Source organism: Procambarus clarkii, chromosome 46, assembly GCF_040958095.1.
Source record: "Procambarus clarkii isolate CNS0578487 chromosome 46, FALCON_Pclarkii_2.0, whole genome shotgun sequence".
Lineage (NCBI taxonomy): Eukaryota > Metazoa > Arthropoda > Malacostraca > Decapoda > Cambaridae > Procambarus > Procambarus clarkii.
Genome location: NC_091195.1, coordinates 19,583,530 through 19,609,269, shown reverse-complemented (window position 1 = coordinate 19,609,269; position 25,740 = coordinate 19,583,530). Strand labels below are relative to the sequence as shown.

At 44.9% G+C, this 25,740-nt stretch overlaps 1 protein-coding gene across 4 annotated transcripts in view; it reads left to right on the top strand.

Annotated features, from left to right (window-relative positions):
- LOC123770478 (queuine tRNA-ribosyltransferase accessory subunit 2) overlaps positions 1-24,698 on the top strand; it is a 49,577-nt gene extending 24,879 nt beyond the window's left edge. For 3 of the 4 annotated variants that reach the window (XM_069301774.1, XM_069301773.1, XM_069301775.1), the window contains exons 11-12: positions 17,415-17,533; positions 17,867-24,698. In XM_069301774.1, the coding sequence (XP_069157875.1) occupies positions 17,415-17,533; positions 17,867-17,870 (123 nt within the window). In that variant the 3' untranslated portion in view covers positions 17,871-24,698. Of the gene's footprint in view, positions 1-12,838; positions 13,546-17,414; positions 17,534-17,866 lie in introns of those variants that run through there. The other variant, XM_045762372.2, reaches the window with a different exon arrangement.
- The last annotated feature ends 1,042 nt before the right edge of the window (positions 24,699-25,740 follow it).

Below are 25,740 nucleotides of genomic sequence, written 5' to 3'. Positions count from 1 at the left end.
TACCTGGGAGTTAGTCAGCTGTCACGGGCTGCTTCCTGGGGGTGGAGGCCTGGTCGAGGACCGGGCCGCGGGGACACTAAAGCCCCGAAATCATCTCAAGATAACCTCAAGATAACCACCCTATGCCCCTGTTACCTAGCAGTAAAATAGGTACCTGGGTGTTAGCTGTCACAGGCTGCTTCCTGGGGGTGGAGGCCTGGTCGAGGACCGGGCCGCGGGGACACTAAAGCCCCGAAATCATCTCAAGATAACCTCAAGAAGATCCCACATGAGAGAGCAGAGAGAGAGAGAGAGAGAGAGAGAGAGAGAGAGAGAGAGAGAGAGAGAGAGAGAGAGAGAGAGATAGATAGATAGATAGAGATCAAGCATACAACATAGAGCCATCACCCTACTGACCTTTAGGACTTCATACAGATGCCAGCAATCCAAAACTACTTAACACTATTTGCATCCAAATATGTAAATGGAACAAAATGGTTGGCCTTACCGTGGCTGTGTAGTTCTGGTGTTCAAAAGGACGTAGATCATATACCGTTTCCTTCCTGTCTACTTCCTTCCCAGAAGCTGAAGTTAAAAATATATATAGCAAATGATAATACAGGGTATATTAATATATAGCTGCAAATATATAAATTGCAAAGATGTAAATCCCTGAGAAAAATGAGTAATGCCCGGTCTGATAACTGATATCTAGGTATTGATAACTGATGATTGGGTTATGATAACTGCCACCTGGGTTACAATAACTGACATCTGGGTTGTGATAACTGATGTATGGATAACTGATGACGGAGGCTGACGATGACGACCACGAGGGGGTTGATTGAACGTATCATTCTGGAGGATAGAATAGCCCTGTCCCTCAAGAATATATTGAATATCCTTGTGGCAGACTTTCAATTCCCTGTCACCCGTCGCAACATTATGAGGGAGAATAAGTCCTCGTGGTGTAGTGGCAAGTCACTCGTCTGGCTTTACGTGAGCGCTTTGTCCTGGGTTCGTATCCCTGGCCGGGGAGGATTTACCAGGTACATCATCCTTAACTGTAGCCTCTGTTTACCCAACAGTAAAATGGTTACCCAGTTGTTAAATGATTTGGCGGGTCGTATTACGGGAAATATTAGGAGGTTATCTTGAGATGATTTCGGGGCTTTAGTGTCCCGCAGCCCGGTCCTCGACCAGGCCTCCACCCCTAGGAAGCAGCCCGTGACAGCTGACTATCACCCAGGTACCTATTTTACTGCTAGGTAACAGGAGCATAGGGTGAAAGAAACTGCCCATTGTTTCTCGCCGGCGCCTGGGATCGAACCCAGGACCACAGGATCACAAGTCCAGCGTGCTGTCCGCTCGGCCGACCGGCTCCCCTGCCGGAGGATTAAGGACTTGCCCGAAACGCTGTGTGCCAGTGGCTGGCATTTATAATAATAATAATTTTTTTGAGATATATACAAGAGTTGTTACATTGTTGTAGAGCCACTAGTACGCGTAGCGTTTCGGGCAGGTCCCTGGAATACGATCCCCGCCGCGAAGAATCCTTGTTACAACCAAGTACACATTTTACTGTTGCGTTAAACAGAGGCTACAGTTAAGGAATTGCGCCCAGTAAATCCTCCCCGGCCAGGATACGAACCCATGACATAGCGCTCGCGGAACGCCAGGCGAGTGTCTTACCACTACACCACGGAGACTGTCAATGTTGTAATGTTTATTCAGGTAAAAGTACATACATACAAAATGAGTTAAAAAATAGAATGTAGGATTTCTAGATTGAGTTAGTACACTATGCCTAAAGCCACTAATGTGCACAGCATTTTGGGCAATCTAACCGGGCATTCGAACGGGGGGGGGGTCTCTCCAATGCCGGATAACTGATGACTGGATTATGATAACTAATGTCTGGGTTACAATAACTGATGACTGGGTTATGATAACTGATGACTGGGTTACGATAACTGATGACTGGGTTATGATAACTGACATTTTTAGTTATGATAACTTGCATCTTAATTATGATAACTGACATCTTAGTTATGATAACTGACATCTTAGTTATGGCACTTGATGACTGGGTTACGATAACTGACGGCGAGGTATGACAATTGACAACTGGGGTACGATAATTCATAGATACATTGCACGATAACATAAACTGTCACATTAATTGCAACAATTACAGTAACTGACTGAGTTATGATAATTTACGATCGTTTACCCTAATCCATATATCCAACAGAACCTGTAATTTATTTTATTGCAAGAGAAAACTATTATAGTTGCTTAAGCAATTTGAAATTTTAGTGTAGGTGTACTCGCTCGCTCATTTTCTCTCTCTCTCTCTCTCTCTCTCTCTCTCTCTCTCTCTCTCTCTCTCTCTCTCTCTCTCTCTCTCTCTCTCTCTCTCTCTCTCTCTCTCTCTCTCTCTCTCTCTCTCTCTCTCTCTCTCTCTCTCTCTCTCTCACACACACACACACACACACACACACACACACACACACACACACACACACACACACACACACACACACACACACACACACGTAGGGGGCCTCGTAGCCTGGTGGATAGCGCGCAGGACTCGTAATTCTGTGGCGCGGGTTCGATTCCCGCACGAGGCAGAAACAAATGGGCATAGTTTCTTTCACCCTAAGTGCCCCTGTTACCTAGCAGTAAATAGGTACCTGGGAGTTAGTCAGCTGTCACGGGCTGCTTCCTGGGGTGTGTGTGTGGTGTGGGGAAAAAAAAAAAAGTAAGTAAGTTAGTAGTTAGTTAGTAAACAGTTGATTGACAGTTGAGAGGCGGGCCGAAAGAGCAAAGCTCAACCCCCGCAAAAACACAACACAACTAGTAAACACACACACACACACACACACACACACACACACACACACACACACACACACACACACACACACACACACACTCACTCACTCACTCACTCACTCTCACACTCAAAATAGACAGGAGTGCATGGATGGCTTTAGAAACCAATCAATCCTCTGTGGCTGGAATGCACAAAGGGAGGGAGGGGTCTCGTTGCACAGTCGGCTTCGTTCTCGACTCGCAATCAGTAATCCCGGGATTGATTCCCTGAGGGCGGGTCAGAAGTGGTTGGGCACGATTCCCTTCGCCACAGTAACCATCTTCACTCCACACCATTTTGGGATGTATCTTATTATCTCAGTAAAACCTGAACTTGTACCACATTGAGGTTCCCCCTTAATCAAACCTAACAGACCTAACTCAGTTGCCTAACTCCTGGATATCTGTTTACTACTAGCTGAACACGAGCATGAGGTGAAAGGAAACTTGTCTAATAATTTCTCTTGTACTCCGGATCAAACCCGGGAATCAAGAGTATTAGTCGAGAACGCAGACCACTGCCCTAAAGACCTCGTATCTATGCTATTTTGGACATGGTAGGAGTTGAATAATGAAGCATTGATGTATATCTTAAGACAATGACAATATGGGAGGAAGCTCAGAGGTATGCCACCAGACGAGGCCCAGAGCTGAGGTGCATGAGTTACGAGGAAACACTCAAGATATTAAACCAACTCGCTGAGAGAAGAAATAATGACATGATCACCACATACAAAATTCCTAAGGAAATATATGGGCAGCAGATAGCAATGGACTATTTTCAATATGAGACATGAACAACGAGACTCAGGTGGGGCTAAGTACCCAAATAAACCACAATAGATAAAGAATTTGTCATTGTCAAAAGAGTAAACATGCGAGATACACTAAATACTCTCACTGATATGGGTCTAACTGTCCAGTTTAGACCCCTTATCAGACCCCATGTTTTAAGAACATTAAGGAAAACAAAAACAAAAATTTTCTCACTAAAAATTCTGAACTAAAATATGCTCACCTAGAGATGCCACCATAGATAACACAACAGTCAACTTGATCAACGTGAAGTCAGCAGTACCCAACATTGTCTTTCCTGCAAATATGGGAAACTATATAAATTATTATTTTTTTTATCTTTGTGTTTTAAAAATACATTCATACATACCGGCCACTAACCCTAGTGACCTCGACGAGGACAGGAAGCCGGCGGCTTGTCCAATGTCCCCCTACCCCCATCTGCCTTGATATTTTGAAACTCAACACAGATTTGGCAGTTACGGCTTGGGCGGGTAGGCGGTTCCATGGGTTAAAAATACCCGGATCAAGACATTATATATGTATATATAAAATATAGTGTGATGAATGCTTTAGTTTACAAGACATTTACCCGAGCAAGACATCAGTGGTTTGCATAAAATTAATTGATAGGCCTTAATAACCCTCCAGAGGTTGATAGGCCTTAATAACCCTCCAGAGGTTGATAGGCCTTAATAACCCTCCAGAGGTTGATAGGTCTTAAAAACCCTCCAGAGGTTGATAGGCCTTAATAACCCTCCAGAGGTTGATAGGCCTTAAAAACCCTCCAGAGGTTGATAGGCCTTAATAACCCTCCAGAGGTTGATAGGCCTTAAAAACCCTCCAGAGGTTGATAGGCTTTAATAACCCTCCAGAGGTTGACAGGCCTTAATAATCCTCCAGAGATTGATAGGCCTTAATAACCCTCCAGAGGTTGATAGGCCTTAATAACCCTCCAGAGGTTGATAGGTCTTAATAACCCTCCAGAGGTTGATAGGCCTTAAAACCCCTCCAGAGGTTGATAGGCTTTAATAACCCTCCAGAGGTTGACAGGCCTTAATAATCCTCCAGAGATTGATAGGCCTTAATAACCCTCCAGAGGTTGATAGGCCTTAATAACCCTCCAGAGGTTGATAGGCCTTAATAACCCTCCAGAGGTTGATAGGTCTTAATAACCCTCCAGAGGTTGATAGGCCTTAAAACCCCTCCAGAGGTTGATAGGCTTTAATAACCCTCCAGAGGTTGACAGGCCTTAATAATCCTCCAGAGATTGATAGGCTTTAATAACCCTCCAGAGGTTGACAGGCCTTAATAATCCTCCAGAGATTGATAGGCCTTAATAACCCTCCAGAGGTTGACAGGCCTTAATAATCCTCCAGAGGTTGATAGGCTTTAATAACCCTCCAGAGGTTGACAGGCCTTAATAATCCTCCAGAGATTGATAGGCCTTAATAACCCTCCAGAGGTTGATAGGTCTTAATAACCCTCCAGAGGTTGATAGGCCTTAATAACCCTCCAGAGGTTGATAGGTCTTAAGCCCAACACCACAACTGGTCGACCGAACCTCTCCCTGCCAGCACCAGGACCTTACTGAGGTCCTCAACCGTTGTCGATGTCTTATATTCAGCCACTGGGAACAAAAAAAAGTTCCAATTAGCACGGGCTATGGTGAGCCCGTAGTGGACTTACCTGGCACAGGAGCGGGGCAAGTAGCACGGGCTATGGTGAGCCCGTAGTGGACTTGCCCGGCACAGGAGCGGGGCAAGTAGCACGGGCTATGGTGAGCCCGTAGTGGACTTACCTGGCACAGGAGCGGGGCAAGTAGCACGGGCTATGGTGAGCCCGTAGTGGACTTACCTGGCACAGGAGCGGGGCAAGTAGCACGGGCTATGGTGAGCCCGTAGTGGACTTGCCCGGCACAGGAGCGGGGCAAGTAGCACGGGCTATGGTGAGCCCGTAGTGGACTTACCTGGCACAGGAGCGGGGCAAGTAGCACGGGCTATGGTGAGCCCGTAGTGGACTTGCCTGGCACAGGAGCGGGGCAAGTAGCACGGGCTATGGTGAGCCCGTAGTGGACTTGCCCGGCACAGGAGCGGGGCAAGTAGCACGGGCTATGGTGAGCCCGTAGTGGACTTACCTGGCACAGGAGCGGGGCAAGTAGCACGGGCTATGGTGAGCCCGTAGTGGACTTACCCGGCACAGGAGCGGGGCAAGTAGCACGGGCTATGGTGAGCCCGTAGTGGACTTGCCTGGCACAGGAGCGGGGCAAGTAGCACGGGCTATGGTGAGCCCGTAGTGGACTTACCTGGCACAGGAGCGGGGCAAGTAGCACGGGCTATGGTGAGCCCGTAGTGGCCTTACCTGGCACAGGAGCGGGGCAAGTAGCACGGGCTATGGTGAGCCCGTAGTGGACTTACCTGGCACAGGAGCGGGGCAAGTAGCACGGGCTATGGTGAGCCCGTAGTGGACTTACCTGGCACAGGAGCGGGGCAAGTAGCACGGGCTATGATGAGCCCGTAGTGGACTTACCTGGCACAGGAGCGGGGCAAGTAGCACGGGCTATGGTGAGCCCGTTAGTGGACTTACCTGGCGCAGGAGCGGGGCAAGTAGCACGGGCTATGGTGAGCCCGTAGTGGCCTTACCCTGCACAGGAGCGGGGCAAGTAGCACGGGCTATGGTGAGCCCGTAGTGGACTTGCCTGGCACAGGAGCGGGGCAAGTAGCACGGGCTATGGTGAGCCCGTAGTGGACTTACCTGGCACAGGAGCGGGGCAAGTAGCACGGGCTATGGTGAGCCCGTAGTGGACTTACCTGGCACAGGAGCGGGGCAAGTAGCACGGGCTATGATGAGCCCGTAGTGGACTTACCTGGCACAGGAGCGGGGCAAGTAGCACGGGCTATGGTGAGCCCGTAGTGGCCTTACCTGGCACATGAGCGGGGCAAGTAGCACGGGCTATGGTGAGCCCGTAGTGGACTTACCTGGCACAGGAGCGGGGCAAGTAGCACGGGCTATGGTGAGCTCGTAGTGGACTTACCTGGCACAGGAGCGGGGCAAGTAGCACGGGCTATGGTGAGCCCGTAGTGGACTTGCCTGGCACAGGAGCGGGGCAAGTAGCACGGGCTATGGTGAGCCCGTTAGTGGACTTACCCGGCACAGGAGCGGGGCAGGTAGCACGGGCTATGGTGAGCCCGTAGTGGACTTACCTGGCACAGGAGCGGGGCAAGTAGCACGGGTTATGGTGAGCTCGTAGTGGACTTACCTGGCACAGGAGCGGGGCAAGTAGCACGGGCTATGGTGAGCTCGTAGTGGACTTACCCGGCACAGGAGCGGGGCAGGTAGCACGGGCTATGGTGAGCCCGTAGTGGACTTACCTGGCACAGGAGCGGGGCAAGTAGCACGGGCTATGGTGAGCTCGTAGTGGACTTACCTGGCACAGGAGCGGGGCAAGTAGCACGGGCTATGGTGAGCTCGTAGTGGACTTACCTGGCATAGGAGCGGGGCAAGTAGCACGGGCTATGGTGAGCCCGTTAGTGGACTTACCTGGCATAGGAGCGGGGCAAGTAGCACGGGCTATGGTGAGCCCGTTAGTGGACTTACCTGGCATAGGAGCGGGGCAATTAGCACGGGCTATGGTGAGCCCGTTAGTGGACTTACCTGGCACAGGAGCGGGGCAAGTAGCACGGGCTATGGTGAGCCCGTTAGTGGACTTACCTGGCATAGGAGCGGGGCAAGTAGCACGGGCTATGGTGAGCCCGTTAGTGGACTTACCTGGCACAGGAGCGGGGCAAGTAGCACGGGCTATGGTGAGCCCGTTAGTGGACTTACCTGGCACAGGAGCGGGGCTATAACTCTTGTCCTAAATGATTGATTAATAAAGATTAACCCACCCAAGAGGTGGCACGGGCATGAATATCCCCGTAATGTCCTCAACCGTCAAGCTTAATATATATATATATATACACCTAAGGGGGGCCACCGTCTCTAGACGGGGACAGGAAGCCCTCTAACCCCCCAAACATGGAGCCTTTGATGGTAAACATCACCGTATCGTAATTATTTTGTTTAACAGAGCGTAAGGAATGTTTTGAACCCGCTGAGTTAGTCAATTTCTGACCGGCCACTAATCAGGCGGTACACAGCCCCCGCAGAAAGGTCAAGGCTGACCTTCCTGGCGTGAGCGGTCATGTATCTTCTCTATCAACCTGCCCTCTCCAATAATACATCGCATTTTGTAGTCAAAATCCCCCGCCGGACAAAATACAATGTACTATAGATCATACAGCAACTCACAAAATTTTGCGTCATGTCCCGTTTTCTGTTCGCGGGTTCTCGGTGCATCCTGTCCTCTTAAAAAGAACGTCGCTCTTGGCCGTTTGTCCGTATGGCCGAATTTGGACGTAATTTGAAAATGAAAAAAAAATGAAAATAAATTTGGGATTTTTTTTTTCAATAACAGTAAGTTAAGGGTCCTCTGATAGGTTAGGTGGGCAGGAAATTCTCATAAAGTTTCAAAACGTTATGAAAAACGTTAATTTAAAGTTTCCTCTCATAACCTCTGCGCGTACGCCGGACGACTCAAACAGAAAACGGAACAGAACGTCACTTTTGTGAGTCAATTTCATTTCAAATTACGTCCAAATTTAGCCATATCGCGCATACGAGCCAAAAGTGACGTTATTTTTAAGAGGACGGGTTGCTCGGTGAGGCTACGTTCAGCCAATTTAATACATCATTTTTGTAACGTACATCACTTAAGTACATCAACTGATGATCAATAATTGACCCGTTACACATGAGGTGTTTTAATTTGGGTAGTTAAAGGCAATTAAACAATTTATCAGTTGGGGTGGTTAAGGTGCGCTGTAAACTACTGTTTGGCGAAGTCTGTCCTTCGAACTGTCTATGATTAGCGTCAGTAAATTTATTTAGTGTAATGGGATAATTATTTAGCTGTCTGGTATGAAGCATAGTGGGGCCCACAGGTCGTCATGGGTCGTAACTTGGGCCCACAGGTCGTCATGGGTCGTAACTTGGGCCCACAGGTCGTCATGGGTCGTAACTTGGGCCCACAGGTCGTCATGGGTCGTAACTTGGGCACACAGGTCGTCATGGGTCGTAACTTGGGCCCCACAGGTCGTAACTTGGGCCCCACAGGTCGTCATGGGTCGTAACTTGGTCCCCATAGGTCGTCATGGGTCGTAACTTGGGCACACAGGTCGTAACTGGGTCGTAACTTGGTCCCCACAGGTCGTCATGGGTCGTAACTTGGGCACACACGTCGTAACTGGGTCGTAAATTGGGCCCACAGGTCGTAACTGGGTCGTAACTTGGGCCCACAGGTCGTCATGGGTCGTAACTTGGGCCCACAGGTCGTAACTTGGGCCCACAGGTCGTAACTTGGGCCCACAGGTCGTCATGGGTCGTAACTTGGGCCCACAGGTCGTAACTTGGGCCCACAGGTCGTCATGGGTCGTAACTTGGGCCCACAGGTCGTAACTTGGGCCCACAGGTCGTAACTTGGGCCCACAGGTCGTCATGGGTCGTAACTTGGGCCCACAGGTCGTAACTGGGTCGTAACTTGGGCACACAGGTCGTCATGGGTCGTAACTTGGGCCCACAGGTCGTCATGGGTCGTAACTTGGGCCCCACAGGTCGTCATGGGTCGTAACTTGGGCCCACAAGTCGTCATGGGTCGTAACTTGGGCCCACAGGTCGTCATGGGTCGTAACTTGGGCCCACAAGTCGTCATGGGTCGTAACTTGGGCCCACAAGTCGTCATGGGTCGTAACTTGGGCCCACAGGTCATCATGGGTCGTAACTTGGGCCCACAGGTCATCATGGGTCGTAACTTGGTCCCCACAGGTCGTCATGGGTCGTAACTTGGGCCCACAGGTCGTAACTTGGGCCCACAGGTCGTCATGGATCGTAACTTGGTCCCCACAGGTCGTCATGGGTCGTAACTTGGGCCCACAGGTCGTCATGGGTCGTAACTTGGGCCCACAGGTCGTCATGGGTCGTAACTTGGGCCCACAGGTCGTAACTGGGTCGTAACTTGGTCCCCACAGGTCGTCATGGGTCGTAACTTATTAAGAACACAAGAACAAAGGTAACTGCAGAAGGCCTATTGGCCCATACGACTCAGCTCCTATCTATAACCACCCAATCCCACTCATATACTTGTCCAACCCGCGCTTGAAACAATCGAGGGACCCCACCTCCACCACGTTACGGGGCAATTGGTTCCACAAATCAACAACCCTGTTACCGAACCAGTATTTACCCAGGTCTTTCTTAAATCTAAACTTAAAAGGTTCCCCAACGAATGTCAAGGAACTTACAGACACATGGAACAAACGGGAGAATACTAGAATAGATAAAACAATGTTTACAGCGGCCGGAGCCGGTCGGCCGAGCGGACAGCACGCTGGACTTGTGATCCTGTGGTCCTGGGTTCGATCCCAGGCGCCGGCAAGAAACAATGGGCAGAGTTTCTTTCAGCCTATGCCCCTGTTACCTAGCAGTAAAATAGGTACCTGGGTGTTAGTCAGCTGTCACGGGCTGCTTCCTGGGGGTGGAGGCCTGGTTGAGGACCGGGCCGCGGGGACACTAAAGCCCCGAAATCATCTCAAGATAAGCTCAAGATAACAACAAAGAAAACAAAGGGTCGTGCTAAGTGGCACTGAATCTGCCTGGTGAGTGGGGTACCACAGGGCTCCATTTTGGGGCCAACTCTTTTTGTCATATACATCAAATATGTCTTCTTGAGATGATTTCGGGGCATTACAATACAATACAATACAATTTTATTTAGGTAAGGTACATACATACAATAAATTTTTACAAGGATTGGTGGACTTATAGGTAGAGCTAGTACATACAATGCCTAAAGCCACTATTACGCAAAGCGTTTCGGGCATGATAAACTTAAATGACAAGCTTAATACTAATTGAGCATAATGAGTAGAATGAAAACAAGAAATGAAAACATAGATGAAAAAGCAGCACAAATACAATTATGTCGACAAACAGCGCTCTTTAAAGAAAAAAACAGACATTGGTTGACAATAGAAGGGTAAGGTAGGTTACAGGGAATTTATTAGGTATAGCTTCGCTTTTAACTTAAACATTAGTGTCCCCGCGGCCCGGTCCTCGACCAGGCCTCCACCCCCAGGAAGCAGCCCGTGACAGCTAACACCCAGGTACCTATTTTACTGCTAGGTAACAGGGGCAAAGGCTGAAAGAAACTCTGCCCGTTGTTTCTTGCCGGCGCCTGGGATCGAACCCAGGATAACAAGACCAGTGTGCTGTCCGCTCGGCCGACCGGCTCCCATGTCATATACAGCAGTTGATTGACAGTTGAGAGGCGGGACCGAAGAGCCGAAGCTCAACCCCCGCAAGCACAACTAGGTGAGTACGTTACAAACCGCATTACACAAACGTATAGTAATTATCAGGAGGAAGCGCTAAGCCATTACGACTATATAGCACTTGGAAGGGATGAGAATAAGTATTTAGGATGGGACGGGGGAACCACTTCTGGACGGACGGGGGATTGAACGCCGACCTGCATGAAGCCAGACCGTTGCTCTACCGTCCACCCAAAGTGGTTGGACACAAAGATTTGTGGTAAAGTGGGAAATTGAAGTTAAATTGAAGCCTTACAAAGAGATCTACATGAACTCCACAAATAAGATATTTATTCAGGTAAAGATACATACGTTGAAAATGAGTTACAAACATAATGTCCGATTAATAGATACAGCCACAGCAGTACATACAATATCTAAAGCCACTAATACGCATAGCGTTTCGACGGGAGACATCTCCCGTCACGCAGGGTGCAGTCGCACCTCCACAGATCTCCAGTATCAGCTCTTGATACTGGTAATGGCTCAAAAGGGCCACCACTTACGGGCTATTCATGCCCGTGCCACATTTTGGCTGGCTTAATCTTCATCAATCATCAATACCTAAAGCCTCTAGTACGCATAGCATTTCAGCCAAAAACCGAACTAACAACTTTTAATAACATTTCATTGCAGTAGATTGATTAAGAAAAGAACCATGGAGTCAAAATCCATCACTCTCTGAAAGTTGCACAGGAGGTTAGGGCAGCAGTATAATAAAAAAAATCTAACCAGACCCTGGGAATAATCAAGCGTAGCTTTGACTTTAAGGAAAAGAAGGTAAAGTGATTCAATATATGGTGGTATACCTCCTCTGGTGCAATTGCAGGGACCCACATCCTCTAGAGGTTATCTAGAGATGATTTCGGGGCTTTTAGTGTCCCCGCGGCCCGGTCCTCGACCAGGCCTCCAACCCCAGGAAGCAGCCCGTGACAGCTGGCTATCTCCCAGGTACCTATTTACTGCTAGGTAACAGGGGCATTCAGGGTGAAAGAAACTTTGACCATTTGTTTCTGCCTCGTGCGGGAAGAAATTTGTTTCTGCCTCGTGCCTTCCTCCTCGAAGAAGAAAACAAAGAGCTTTCAGAGAAGATCTTGTGGATTCTCACTGAACACTTTAATCTTTTCATCTCCTACCACCCCTAGTGACTCAATTGTATAAATCTCTGGTGCGGCCCCATATTGGTTACAGTATGATGACCAGACCACACTAGAATGTGTTATTGCGTGGATACTGTAATTGGTTACAGTATCCACGCATGGAGACTTCATCTACAGAAGGAAATAGCTGCTTTGGAGAAAGTGCAATACCGGGCAACAAAAATCATTCTAGCGCTAAATAAGCAACCCAGGAACGGCTGAGGGCCACAGGGCTAACAACACTATAAACCAGGCATGACAGAGAGGAGCCCATTGAAACTTATAAAATACTGAACAATTTGGAGGATGTTGATCCGGACAATTTCTTCTAAAGGTCAGCTGTAACACAAATAAGGAGCAACGGTTTCAAGCTCAACAAGCCTCTTGTATAAATATATGTGAAAAAAGTAAGGCACAATGTAGGACTGAGAACAGGTGATGCTTTTTCACCCACGGGGTTAATAAATGGGGGAAGACCATTTATTCCCCCCTTAAATGGGGCAAATGGGGGGGACCATCCAGGGAACATATATATAAATATATATATATATATATATATATATATATATATATATTTTTTTTTCCCTCTAAATAAGGGAAGGACCAGGGGCCAACCTGTACTGTAGCTGCCCCAAACCCACTAACAATAACAACAACAGTCTGGTCCATGGCCCCTGTCACTGCCCTGGCCACATACTCCTGCACTTGGGGTCAGTCAGTCTCCTCATCAGTCAGTCTCCACTTCAGTCATTCGCAACTTCAGTCGATCTCCACTTCAGTCAGTAACCTTCAGACAAGCTGCAGGTGTTATAACTGAAATCTGGGAAGAATTTATCGGCCGTTAGGGGAGGAATTTTTCATCCAGAGACGCGAAGTTGAAACATCTTGGCGAGCCCCAGACTTTGTCACTTGAGGCACAGATTTGCTACTTGAGGAACAGATTTGCTACTTGAGGCACAGATTTGCTTCTTGAGAAACAGATTTGCCACTTGAGGCACAGATTTGCTTCTTGAGAAACGAAATTTGCTACTTAAGGTATAGATTTTCCACTAATGGGACATAAGACTTCCCAGGAGGTGCAGTATTCACATGTTTTCATTTTCTACCTGTAGCAGAAGGTTGCAAGAGTAGAGTCAGATTTTCAGAAAGGCTCAGATTTAGCACAGCTAGGAACAAACAACGTAGAAGCACGAAAATAACTATAATCGGGAAGCTGTGGTTAGTAACATACGGTAATCTGAATTGTCCGTGACCACCGCCATCATGGAGGGCAAGAGTCTGAGAAAGCCCAAGAGTCGAGCTGCCTTCACCAGTTACGGGCTCAAGAGGATTGTGAAGTCTCCCAAGTAAGTGTCCTTCTTGAGGTTATCTTGAGATGATTTCGGGGCTTTTTTTAGTGTCCCCGCGGCCCAGTACTCGACCAGGCCTCCACCCTCCATGAAGCAGCCCATGACAGCTGACTAACACCCAGGTACCTAATTTACTGCTAGGTAACAGGGGCATAGGGTGAAAGAAACTCTGCCCCTTGTTTCTCGTGTGGTCTCGGGATCGAACCCAGGACCACAGAATCACAAATCCCACGTGCTGTCCGCTCGGCCGCCCGGCTCCCCGGTCCTGCATGGATACAAATCACATCGTACACAAGGCACTTCACTAATGGATTTTTAAAACTTACCTAGCCTAATTTGACCCAAACCAACCTTACCTAATCCAACCTAGCGCCTAAGACAGCCTAAGCTTAGCTAATACAGTCTAATCAAACTATATATATATAGTGTATATGTGTGTAAATCACGAAAAATAAACATGTGATTATATATATAAACTATATATATAATATATATAGTTTAATATAATATACTAATTTAATATAATATACTAATGTCTCTAATATTCTCAAACCTATATTGTTTGCTGACGATACTACCCTTATCTATTCAGACCTCAACCCACATACACTAAATAATGTTGTGAATAATGAATTAAAAAAAGTCCACTTATGGATGTCAACGAACAAACTAGCATTAAACATCGAAAAGAATTACTACATCTTATTTGGAAGCAAATCATCAAATGCAATTCAGCTACAGATAGACAACATTAACATCAGTAATAAAAATGATGGCAAGTTTCTTGGCCTATTCCTAGACAAGAGACTCAACTTCAGCACCCACATTCAACACATAACTAAGAAAGTCTCTAAGACAGTTGGTATACTCTCCAAAATCAGATATTATGTTCCTAACTCTGCTCTCCTCTCACTATATTATGCACTAATCTACCCCTATCTTAATTATGGTATCTGTGCATGGGGGTCTACCACTGCAAACCACCTTAAGCCCATCATCACACAGCAAAAATCTGCTATCAGAATAATAACTAACTCTGCTTTCAGACAACACTCAGCTCCCTTGTTTAAATCCCTAAACTTGCTAAATATTAACTCCCTCCACACATTCTCTTGTGTCAACTACATTTACAAAACCCTGTTCTTAAATGCAAACCATGCTCTGAAACTCTCCCTGGACAGATGTAATAGGACCCATTATCACCACACCAGAAATAAATATCTCTTTGATATCCCCAGGGTCAAACTTAATCTGTGTAAACACTCTATGCAAATTAAGGGACCTAGTCTATGGAACTCACTCCCTAGTGAATTGAAAAACTGTAAACCTTTTGCCTTATTTAAAAGCAAAACCAAAAAGTACCTAATTTCATCTTCTTAGTTTCCTACACTGAGCTTTAAATTTGCTCTGTACCTAGTGTTACCCAATCTCCTAATTTTTATGTAGTATCAAACAACCTTATCATTGTGTTCATTGCTGTCTTCTTTTATGTGCTAGCCATATGCTGTATTGTGACTACCAATTTTTGTCAACTACCATTCAAGCTGTCACTGCAATCAATCTTATATTGTTTCTGCTGTATTGTGCCTACCAATTTTTTTCAACTACCATTCAAGCTGTCATTGCAATCAATCTTAGCTACCTATGTGCTTTAATTTACTGTACCTACAATTTTCTCTCATCTTTTTTTCATTCCATGTAACTGTTATCATTTTTTTGTCTATAAATTTTGCAAGTATTTACCTCCTTAAAATTTTCTTAGATTAAGGACCTGCCCGAAACGCTGCGCGTACTAGTGGCTTTACAAGACTGTAATTACCATATTATGTATCCTCACATTCCCAATGTACATTCTTGTATATGCATAAATAAATAAATAAATAAATAATAAATAAATATATAGATAAACTATATATATAAAGTGTATATGTGTGTGAATCACGAAAAAAAAACATGTGATTAAAAATGCGACAGTGTCAGACCACGGAGGAAATAGTATAGGTCTTGAAAATTTGAAAATGACCTTTGTCGAAATGTCGGTGTATAATTTGATGATACCCCTTCTGTGTTGGGTGTTCTCAAATTCTCCACAAGATGGTTTGACGAAGCTACTTTTCTGATTACCAAAACAGTATATAATAACGTTAGCATTTATTCCCTTAGCTTGGGCTGTGTTAGGTTCAGCTGGGTTAGGTAAAGTTGGTTTTGGTTAGATTAGATAAAGATCAGTAAGGTTAGGTTGAATTTAATAATAATAATTATTATTATTATTGTTATTTTTATTATTTAGGGAAAAGTACATACAAAGTGAGATTGAAGAAGTGTGTTGGATTTCTTGGTCAGAAATGGTCTGTCCATTATTTTGGACATTATTATCCATTATATAATTTCTTGGTCTGTCCATTATTTTGTGGAATGAATAAGCCTCCTTGTCTTTCCATTATGCATTTTTTTTTTAACTAGACATTTTTATTTTTCTAGTCAAGCTTCATTGAATGGGCACCTTAGCTTATGTAATGGTAGATTCAACAAATTCATATCACCTCATGCAGACTGACAATCTACCTCTAATGGCAGCCTGTTAGCCTGCATAATTTAGTACAGTATTTCATTTTTTCTATCACATTTATTGATACAGGACAATTCAATTTTTAGATCATGTTTCATTTTGCACGTTTCACTGCCACAAGTCGGGGCGAAACGGAATGAATTGACATTTACTGTAGTTTAGCAGAAATTAAGCACATCAAAATTGCATTCATGCTGTACTGTTACTTAGTGAAAGCTTACATAATTCAATATGCCTATATGCTTTTATATTTATAACATCAAAATTCATTAACAATAAATCTTCAAGGCCCTGCGGGCCGCTCCAAGCAACAGCCTGGTGGCCCAAACTCTCACAAGTCAAGCCTGGCCTCGGACCGGGCTTGGGCAGTAGAACAACTCCCAGAACCCCATCAACCAGGTATATGTGGGCCTGCAGGCCGCTCCAAGCAACAGCCTGGTGGACCAAACTCTCACAAGTCAAGCCTGGCCTCGGGCCGGGCTTGGGCAGTAGAACAACTCCCAGAACCCCATCAACCAGGTATATGTGGGCCTGCGGGCCGCCCCAAGCAACAGCCTGGTGGACCAAACTCTCACAAGTCAAGCCTGGCCTCGGGCCGGGCTTGGGCAGTAGAACAACTCCCAGAACCCCATCAACCAGGTATATGTGGGCCTGCGGGCCGCTCCAAGCAACAGCCTGGTGGACCAAACTCTCACAAGTCAAGCCTGGCCTCGGGCCGGGCTTGGGCAGTAGAACAACTCCCAGAACCCCATCAACCAGGTATATGTGGGCCTGCGGGCCGCTCCAAGCAACAGCCTGGTGGACCAAACTCTCACAAGTCAAGTCTGGCCTCGGGCCGGGCTTGGGGAGTAGAACAACTCCCAGAACCCCATCAACCAGGTATATGTGGTCCTGCGGGCCGCTCCAAGCAACAGCCTGGTGGACCAAACTCTCACAAGTCAAGTCTGGCCTCGGGCCGGGCTTGGGCAGTAGAACAACTCCCAGAACCCCATCAACCAGGTATATGTGGGCCTGCGGGCCGCTCCAAGCAACAGCCTGGTGGACCAAACTCTCACAAGTCAAGCCTGGCCTCGGGCCGGGCTTGGGCAGTAGAACAACTCCCAGAACCCCATCAAGCAGGTATCAAAGCATCCTTCTTAGTCAGTGCGGCAGACAGATGTAGCACCGCTCACAGGAAATCAAAAAGCACAAAAGTCAGCTTCAGAGTGAAAGATAGCAAGTCAAGGCTAGGATGTTGTTAATCTGTATTGCCTCTTTAGCATGGGGTACATTTTTTATGCAGGTATTTCTCCTGCAGAGTGAAGGACAGTTCTATATTCTGGTGGATGTTGGCAATGGCTCGGCTGTACCTGGCAACGGTGCAAACGGGATACATTCACCCGGACGAGTTTCATCAGTCTGTCCAGGTCATGGCACGTATGTATCTCTGCACATTACTTTAGCCTCATTTATTACATCTTGTGTCTTATGATTACGTTCATTGTTAATATATACAGTATATAGATATGTACTGTACCTGTTTTTTTTTTTTAGAGAGGATTGTCAGTCATTTAATGTTGCTTTGGCACTGTATTTGATCAATGTGATCTTAACAGTCATCAAACAATACAGTATCTGTATAACAGTTTAATATGTGGATAATCCAAGTACATTAGTTGTTATGAAACTAACATACGTACCTCATAACATGGTTTAAATATGGTCTCATTATTGTTAGAAATTTAATTTTGGCTGTTTGTATTTTTTCAGGTGACATTTTGGACATAGATGCTAAGAAACCTTGGGAGTTTCACACAGAGAACCCTATAAGGTCGGTCACCTTCTCCGCCCTCGTGTCCTTACCTTACGTCTTCATGAAGTATGCGGCTCCATTTTTCTCTTACTATGTGGGATATGAACTTCAAACTCCATATATTTTACTTGTTGCTCCAAGGGTTTTTATGACCCTTCTATCTTTCATAGCCGACTACAGCATGTACCGAATTGCTCGAATGTGTTACCTTAGACCCTGGAGCTGCGTTGAAGTCTTTGCTAGCTCATATATAATGCTTGTTTATGCAACAAGGACCTTTTCAAATACTATGGAACTTATCCTTATGGCAGTGTTGTTATGGCGCGTGTGCGAGTCCATGGTGGACAGTACAAAAGTTATCCGCAAGCAGACCATTCTACAGGATCTCTACGAAACGGCTGAAACTCTACAGGATAAAGTGAAATTAGTTCGTATGAAGAGCAAATTACCTCCCTACAACTATGTTGATAGTGCCATCATATCGGTGGTTGTCACTTACGGAGCATTTGTTCGGCCCACCTTTGTTGTGTTTTCCTTTATTCCAGTTGCATTCTGGTTGCAGAGAGGTGTGGTAACAAAGGAATTGGACTTTTCTTATTTTAATCTACGGTGTCTGAGTCTCCTCCCAGGTATCGTGGTGACATTTGTCACCTGTGTGTTGACGGATTCTTTCTATTATGGCTCTCTATCCTTCACCGAGCTTGTGAATTGGAATGTGACTGGCCGATCTTTCATTGTGACACCCATTAACTTTTTGCTGTACAACTCTCAAGAAGGTAATTTAGCTGCTCACGGCCTTCATCCGTACTATCTTCACCTTGCAGTAAACATTCCAGTTCTTCATGGCATTCTGGGATTTCTTGGCCTGTGGTCAGTTTCCAAGTATTCGGCAGCATTCGTTACAAATAACTTTACCAAAAAGCCGAAGGTGTTTAGCATGGCTACCATGCTTTTAGCTACATTCTTCTTGCCAGTGCTTATATTGTCATCAGTACCCCACCAAGAACCCAGATTTCTCTTGCCTACATTACTCCCTCTTATTATTCTTCATTCAGATGATGTTCTTTTGTCTGGCAAAAGAATTAAGACCTTTAGACATATCTGTTTCCTCATGTGGCATATTTGGAATATTCTGTGTGTTATTTTTTTTGGTTTTCTTCATCAGGGAGGAGTGACCAAAACAATGATGAGGGTTCACGAACATATTCTCCAGCGCCCTCCTCACACAAACGTCCACATTATATTCTCTAACATGTATACGCCCCCAACTTTTTTGTTCATGAGAAGGGTTAATGTCATTGCCGTAACCGAGGAAGGCCGCCGGTACCTGATTGCAAAATCTGTATTTACCTATGATGCAGGGGGTTCTAGACCAGTTGAAGAGTTACATGATATTGCAGCTCAGATATATAGAGAAGCTCTCCAAAACTCCACCAGAGATGCAGACGTTCTAATTTGCCTTCCAGCAAGTCTCTCAGATGAGCTCTACACTAGTACACCCGGAAATGTAACTCTTCAAAGATTGCAACGTGTACGAGGTCACTTAACCTTAGAAGATCCTCCCAATCTGAATGTGCATGATGTGACTTTTACTAGATCATGTGGGCATGTTTGTCAGTTTGTACGCCGTCTTGATCAGTTCAGCATTGACATAATTGGAATTGACTTTGGAAGCCATCATAGTGGTCTAAATAAAGATGCTCTTGATGCAAATCGTGGAATTTACAGTGAAAATCAAGAGACTTCTGAAATGAATGACGAGATTTTGAGTCCGAGTAGCAATTTGTCCTCGGAGCCTCTTGAAGTTGATCAAGACAACCACGATGAACTTTAGCAGAAATAACACCTGTATTTCCTCATGCTTTTGAGTACAAAAGTTTTAGCAGCTATAGAACTATTAATATTGGATTAGAATATGAATTTCATATCTAATATTGAATGCTTTATTGACATGAGTTTGTTGCTGAGTTGCTTTTAATGATTATTGCAGTAGTCCAATTGGATTTGCGTGTTGAATTCTAGCCACATCCATAAATAATGCAACCCACGCATATGAAATGAAAGTGACGATGTTTTGGTCTCCTAAACCCTTAATCAAATTGTAACAATGACTTAATAAGGGCCCCAGAATGGATCAAACTGCCATCCATTGCTTTCATATACAGTATGCAGGTTGTGTTATTTTCTTCTCTATAGAAATAACACAGATCTCTATTTCTCACAAAGTAGTCCACTCGGTTAAACCTGGGATTTAGATGCATACTTAAAACATTTTAATAGATAATTAAAACACGCTTGTATTAATGCAGTTTACAAGGTTTTTTTATTATAAAAAAACTGCACTATGGTTCTTATTTATTATGGCTGTGATTGTTATAAAGAGAATCAGTCTCAGAACAGAATTCAGTCTCCGTGGTGCAGTGGTAAGACACTCGCCTGGCGTTCCACGAGCGCTTTGTCATGGGTTCGTATCCTGGCCGGGGAGGATTTACTGGGCGCAATTCCTTAACTGTAGCCTCTGTTTAACGCAACAGTAAAATGTGTACTTGGTTGTAACAACGATTCTTCGCGGCAGGGGATCGTATTCCAGGGACCTGCCCGAAACGCTACGCGTACTAGTGGCTGTACAAGAATGTAACAACTCTTGTATATATCAAAAAAAAAAAAAAAAAAAAAAATTATTATGCATAAGAAGTTATAAGTTTGCAGAAGCAATTTGTCATAAGGGAATGAGTGACAGTTTGTAAGAGTTCAGAGAAATTTCTATCTAGTCTACCAAATTATTATAACACTGCTGTAAATGGTTTACTAGTGTGTGGTGGTTCAGTGGTAGTATTATAATGCTGCCGAGTATTGTGATGCTACCAAGGTATGCCAGGTTCAGGTGCCCCGATTACCTCTCTAGTCGTATGTGGGACAGAAAGTCTTCTCTGGGTTGCCTCAGGCAAGTCTCGGTCTTTTTGCTGGGTTTCCATTGTTCGTTGCCGTTCCCTGGTTATCTCTTAACACATTTGCAGGACGTGGGTGACAAAGAGAACTTTGCGACTCTTCAGTCATGCCGGTTTGCCATTTGGGTTTCTCTCCAGAATGCAGTTTGGTCGGTCACTCTTGTTTGCTTCCCCTTTTCTCTTTCTTCAAGAGTAGCAATTTCATGTGAATTGGCAGTTGCAGGTGTGTGTGTATTCAGCTCCTTCACCAGATGTTTCGACTGCAGTCAGTGACTTCAGTTCCAGCTTTGGGCTGGTCCCACCAGTCAACTGTTTCTCCAGATCTGGGGGATGTTGAGATGTTTGCTAATTTGATGGCTTTCTTTGCCAATTTGGCAACATCTGATATTCATGGTTGGGCTTCTGGCAATCCTTATGATGATGACTTTCATTTTTTATTGGAAGGTGGATATTCTTTGGGCTCACTGTTCTCGTGAATAATTGGGTGTTTAGCACACATCTGCCATTCTTTGCCTTTGGCCTCTCCTCTCCTGTCATTCTTCTTCCACGTTCTTATGTGAGTGGTCTTGAGAAGCCACTGAGGGGTTGCTCCCAAATATCAAGTGTTGGCTGTTATGAAATGCCCTTTTCTGGTAGACTCCCTGTAGTCCAAAGGGGGGTCCAATTCCAGACCTTCTTACCCCTAGGTTTGAGGGGTTTTGGCACAGGTGGATCCAGAGTGAGGGGGTTAGTCTGGCTGGCACCCTAGGTGACTTGGGCTGCCATATACAGTAATGTCGGGCAAATCACAGTAAGGACATGTGCCGTGCGGCAATGATCATTTGCTTTGTTTACCTTGCGGTCCGCTCTTCCCTTCAAGCAGTTGCTCGTTTTGAGTCGGTCTCCCGATCTCTCCTAACCTCGTACAGTGAGCCAGATTGTGGTCTTGGCTTCCAGGAGGACACACACACACACACACACATATGGATTTCAGAGTCCTGGTGTGTTGGCAAGCTACTAGAGACATTCTAGAAAAAGTGTTTCAGAACAGTCAATGCTTGAATTTTGTAATAACAAGCAGCAGGCATCATCCCTTATTCAATTGTTAAGCTAAATACTGGATATGAACAAAAGAAATAGTTTAATGATAGTAGTGGTGCCTCTATTAACGAGTTTAATGCGTTCCAGCACCGGGCTTGTTATGTGGAAAACTCGTCTTGCGAAATAACAACAAAACTGTCGTTGGAGGTGTCCGAGAACCAGCGGGAACGCTCGTTAATTGAGCGAAAGCTTGTCAGTCGAGACAATTTCTGCAAGTGGCTTGCTCATTACTCGAAATGCTCATAACTGGAGCTGCTCGTCACTCGAGTTCCACTGTATAATATCGATTTCCAGCAGGCACTGCAAGTCGTCAATGATGGTCTGTAGTCACTGCATGGCATGCAAGACATTAATAAGGCTCGCATGACAAAAAAATCAAGATAAATTTGAGTAGTCTTTAAACTCTCCAAATAAAGAGTGGACCAAAATGTTAAGTACATAATTGGACCAGTCACATCAATGCAATAAATTGACCAATAATTTTGCTAGTTGTAGGAATGTAGTAGTACTTCAGAACAACAACAAGACATTACAAAGCCTCCCAAAACGAATTTGAGACAGATTAACCCCTCAACTGCACTCAACTGCACTGGCCAACAAATGTCGTTTTGAGAGTTGTCCATTTTTTTCTTTTAATTATGCTGTATTTTAATGTTTTTTAAAGTTTTCATCACTTTTCTTTTTTAAATGAAAATACTGTAGTTGAGTTTGGACAATTTTGACATTAACTTTACCTAAACATTTATAAAAACAACAAAAATATGTCCTTAACAAATGCACTGTGAAGTTTTTGCCAAAAACAGGTGCGCAGTGCAGGGATTAAAGGCATTACATTGTTGACTGGTATTCATTTGTGTTGCACTATACCATCTTGTAATTTTGAAATAAGCCTGTGATATAAGTATCTTTGCATCGTCCCAAAAGAAGCTCCAAAATACGCTGCATAAAAATGTTCAGATTGTGGCAATTCACGTTTGCAAACGTGTTCAAATTTTGAGCTCTTTTCATTCTCTATACTCGTAAGAATTTTTTATCCAAACTAATTTAGCTTTATGTACAGTATTGTATACTACTATTAATTACTTTGTAATGAAGCCAAGAACTAGTCATAGTAATGTTTAGATAATATGCACTAATTGATCTCGTTGATGTTGACGAGACCACACACTAGGTGGTGAAGGGACGACGACGTTTCGGTCCATCCTGGACCATTCTCAAGTCGATTGTGACTTGAGAATCGACTTGAATCGGTCCATCCCGGACCACAATCGACTTGAGATTGGTCCAGGATGGACCGAAATGTCGTCGTCCCTTCACCTTCTAGTGTGTGGTCTGGTCAACATACTTTAGCCACGTTATTGTGACTCATCACCTGCTGATAGATCTCATAATTTCACTTAGTGAAAGTGAATTATTTCCATTATGTGATTAGGAATTATGGTTATGTGTCATGAGTAAAAGAATGAAGTGCTGCTTGTGTTAACAGTCCAGTCGTGTAATAATGACTAATGCCCAGTGTGTTATTAGTGCAAAACAATTCAGAAGGCTAATTTGTATAAGTGATGTTAAGAATAAAGCCGGTGAAGGAATAACTTAACTTTAACCAAGTTGTGACAACGAACATTAACATCAAGGCCACAAGCGGTGCTGGACATTGTGTAAAAAAAATTCTATATATTCTCTTCAATAACTGGTTATTAATATGATCATTAATTGAATAATTTTTCTAATACTGTACAGGTATATGAATATTGTGAAAGAATTTGCCTTCTGTAACAACTTTGGTTCTTAATGAATATTGTACAAAAATTTGCCTGTACTGTATATGTAAGAGACCAATTAAATTTGTGTAATTTGGTATAAATGCCATCTGACACAAATACTTCATTAATAATGAGGGGATAATCCCCATGAACCAAACAATGTACCATAAACCCAATGTACCTTCTTGTATATAAATAAATAAAATAAAATAAATATGAACAAATCCACAAGGGCCGTGACAAGGATTCGAACCTGTGTCCAAGAGCATCCCAGACGCTGCCTTTATCGACTGAGCTACGACATGGTCAAAAGAGTTGAAACCGGAGTTCTACCGAACTTACTGGATCCTGCAGCCTCTCCGAGACACAAACCAGGGTTTTACACAACTCCCCCCATGCACCCGAGCTATGTCAATAGGCCGTTCTCCCTCTTCGCCCTTACATCATTACACACAGAAATCACAATAACGTGATGCATCAAACAAACAAATCCACAAGGGCCGTGACAAGGATTCGAACCTGCGTCCAAGAGCATCCCAGATACTGAAACCCTGGTTTGTGTCTCTGAGAGGCTGCAGGATCCAGTAAGTTCAGTAGAAGTTCGGTTTCAATTCTTTTGACCATGTCATAGCTCAGTCGATGAAGGCAGCGTCTGGGATGCTCTTGGATGCAAGTTCAAATCCTTGTCACGGCCCTTGTGAATTTGTTCATTTGATGCATCACTTTATTGTGATTTGTGTGTGTAAAACAAACATGTTTTGGTTAATATGGGGGGGGGGGGGGGATGGGGCAGAGGAGGAGGTGGAGAACCTGGAATTTCTGTATCTGCATGAACCAGATAATGAAGGTGCCACATTGTATTTCACTTATAATGAACACTTTCTATCATGAGCTTCAAGTTTTATTTTAAGTTTTTGCTCTCTAGCCCATAAAAATAGGGGGTCAGTAGGCCTATGTTGCACGAGTGAATAAATGATTTTTAGTACAACATGCTTAAATTATTGTGTTTGTAGAGCAACCTTGAAAATTCAGACATTAGTATAACAGGTTATCTTGAGATGATTTTGGGGCTTTAGTGTCCCCGCGGCCCGGTCCTCGACCAGGCCTCCACCCCCAGGAAGCAGCCCGTGACAGCTGACTAACACCCAGGTACCTATTTACTGCTAGGTAACAGGGGCATTCAGGGTGAAAGAAACTTTGCCCATTTGTTTCTGCCTCGTGCGGGAATCGAACCCGCGCCACAGAATTACGAGTCCTGCGCGCTATCCACCAGGCTACGAGGCCAGGAATCATATAAAAATTGTACATTAAGATTTGATTACTGTAACTATAGTTTAAAATTTGAAAATGGAATTTCTAGATGTGTGGAAAATGGACGGCTTTTGCCTTCTTGATACTGTACTTGCTAATTAATTAATTAAGCAGGGCAGAGAGCCGAGTGAGGCCAGGGGTAAAGAGCTCGGATGAGGTTATCTTGAGATGATTTCGGGGCTTTAGTGTCCCTGCGGCCCGGTCCTCGACCAGGCCTCCACCCCCAGGAAGCAACCCGTGACAGCTGACTAACACCCAGGTACCTATTTTACTGCTAGGTAACAGGGGCATAGGGTGAAAGAAACTCTGCCCATTGTTTCTTGCCGGCGCCTGGGATCAAACCCAGGATCACAAGTCCAGCGTGCTGTCCGCTCGGCCGACCGACTCCCTGTGCAGATATGAGTGTGCAGCGTGGCACTCTGAATGCAGGCGGAGTCAAAGAGCTCGCGAGCAGGATGAGAGCATGGGAACTCGATGCAGCCGGAATCTGGCTGTCCGCTCTGTAGCGGGCAGTAGTCTTGTGAGGGTAGGAACTGGACATTAGGTAATTGATACAACAAAAACTAAACTAAAAAACTTTGATACTACAAAAACTAAAAAGTACTAATACGTAACAACTGGACAAGAACGCTGGTAAGCAAAACATGCACAACTATCATACTACAGATTTAATTAAAAAAAATAAAAGGATAATAAATTTATATCGACTATTCAGCTTTTTTGCACCAC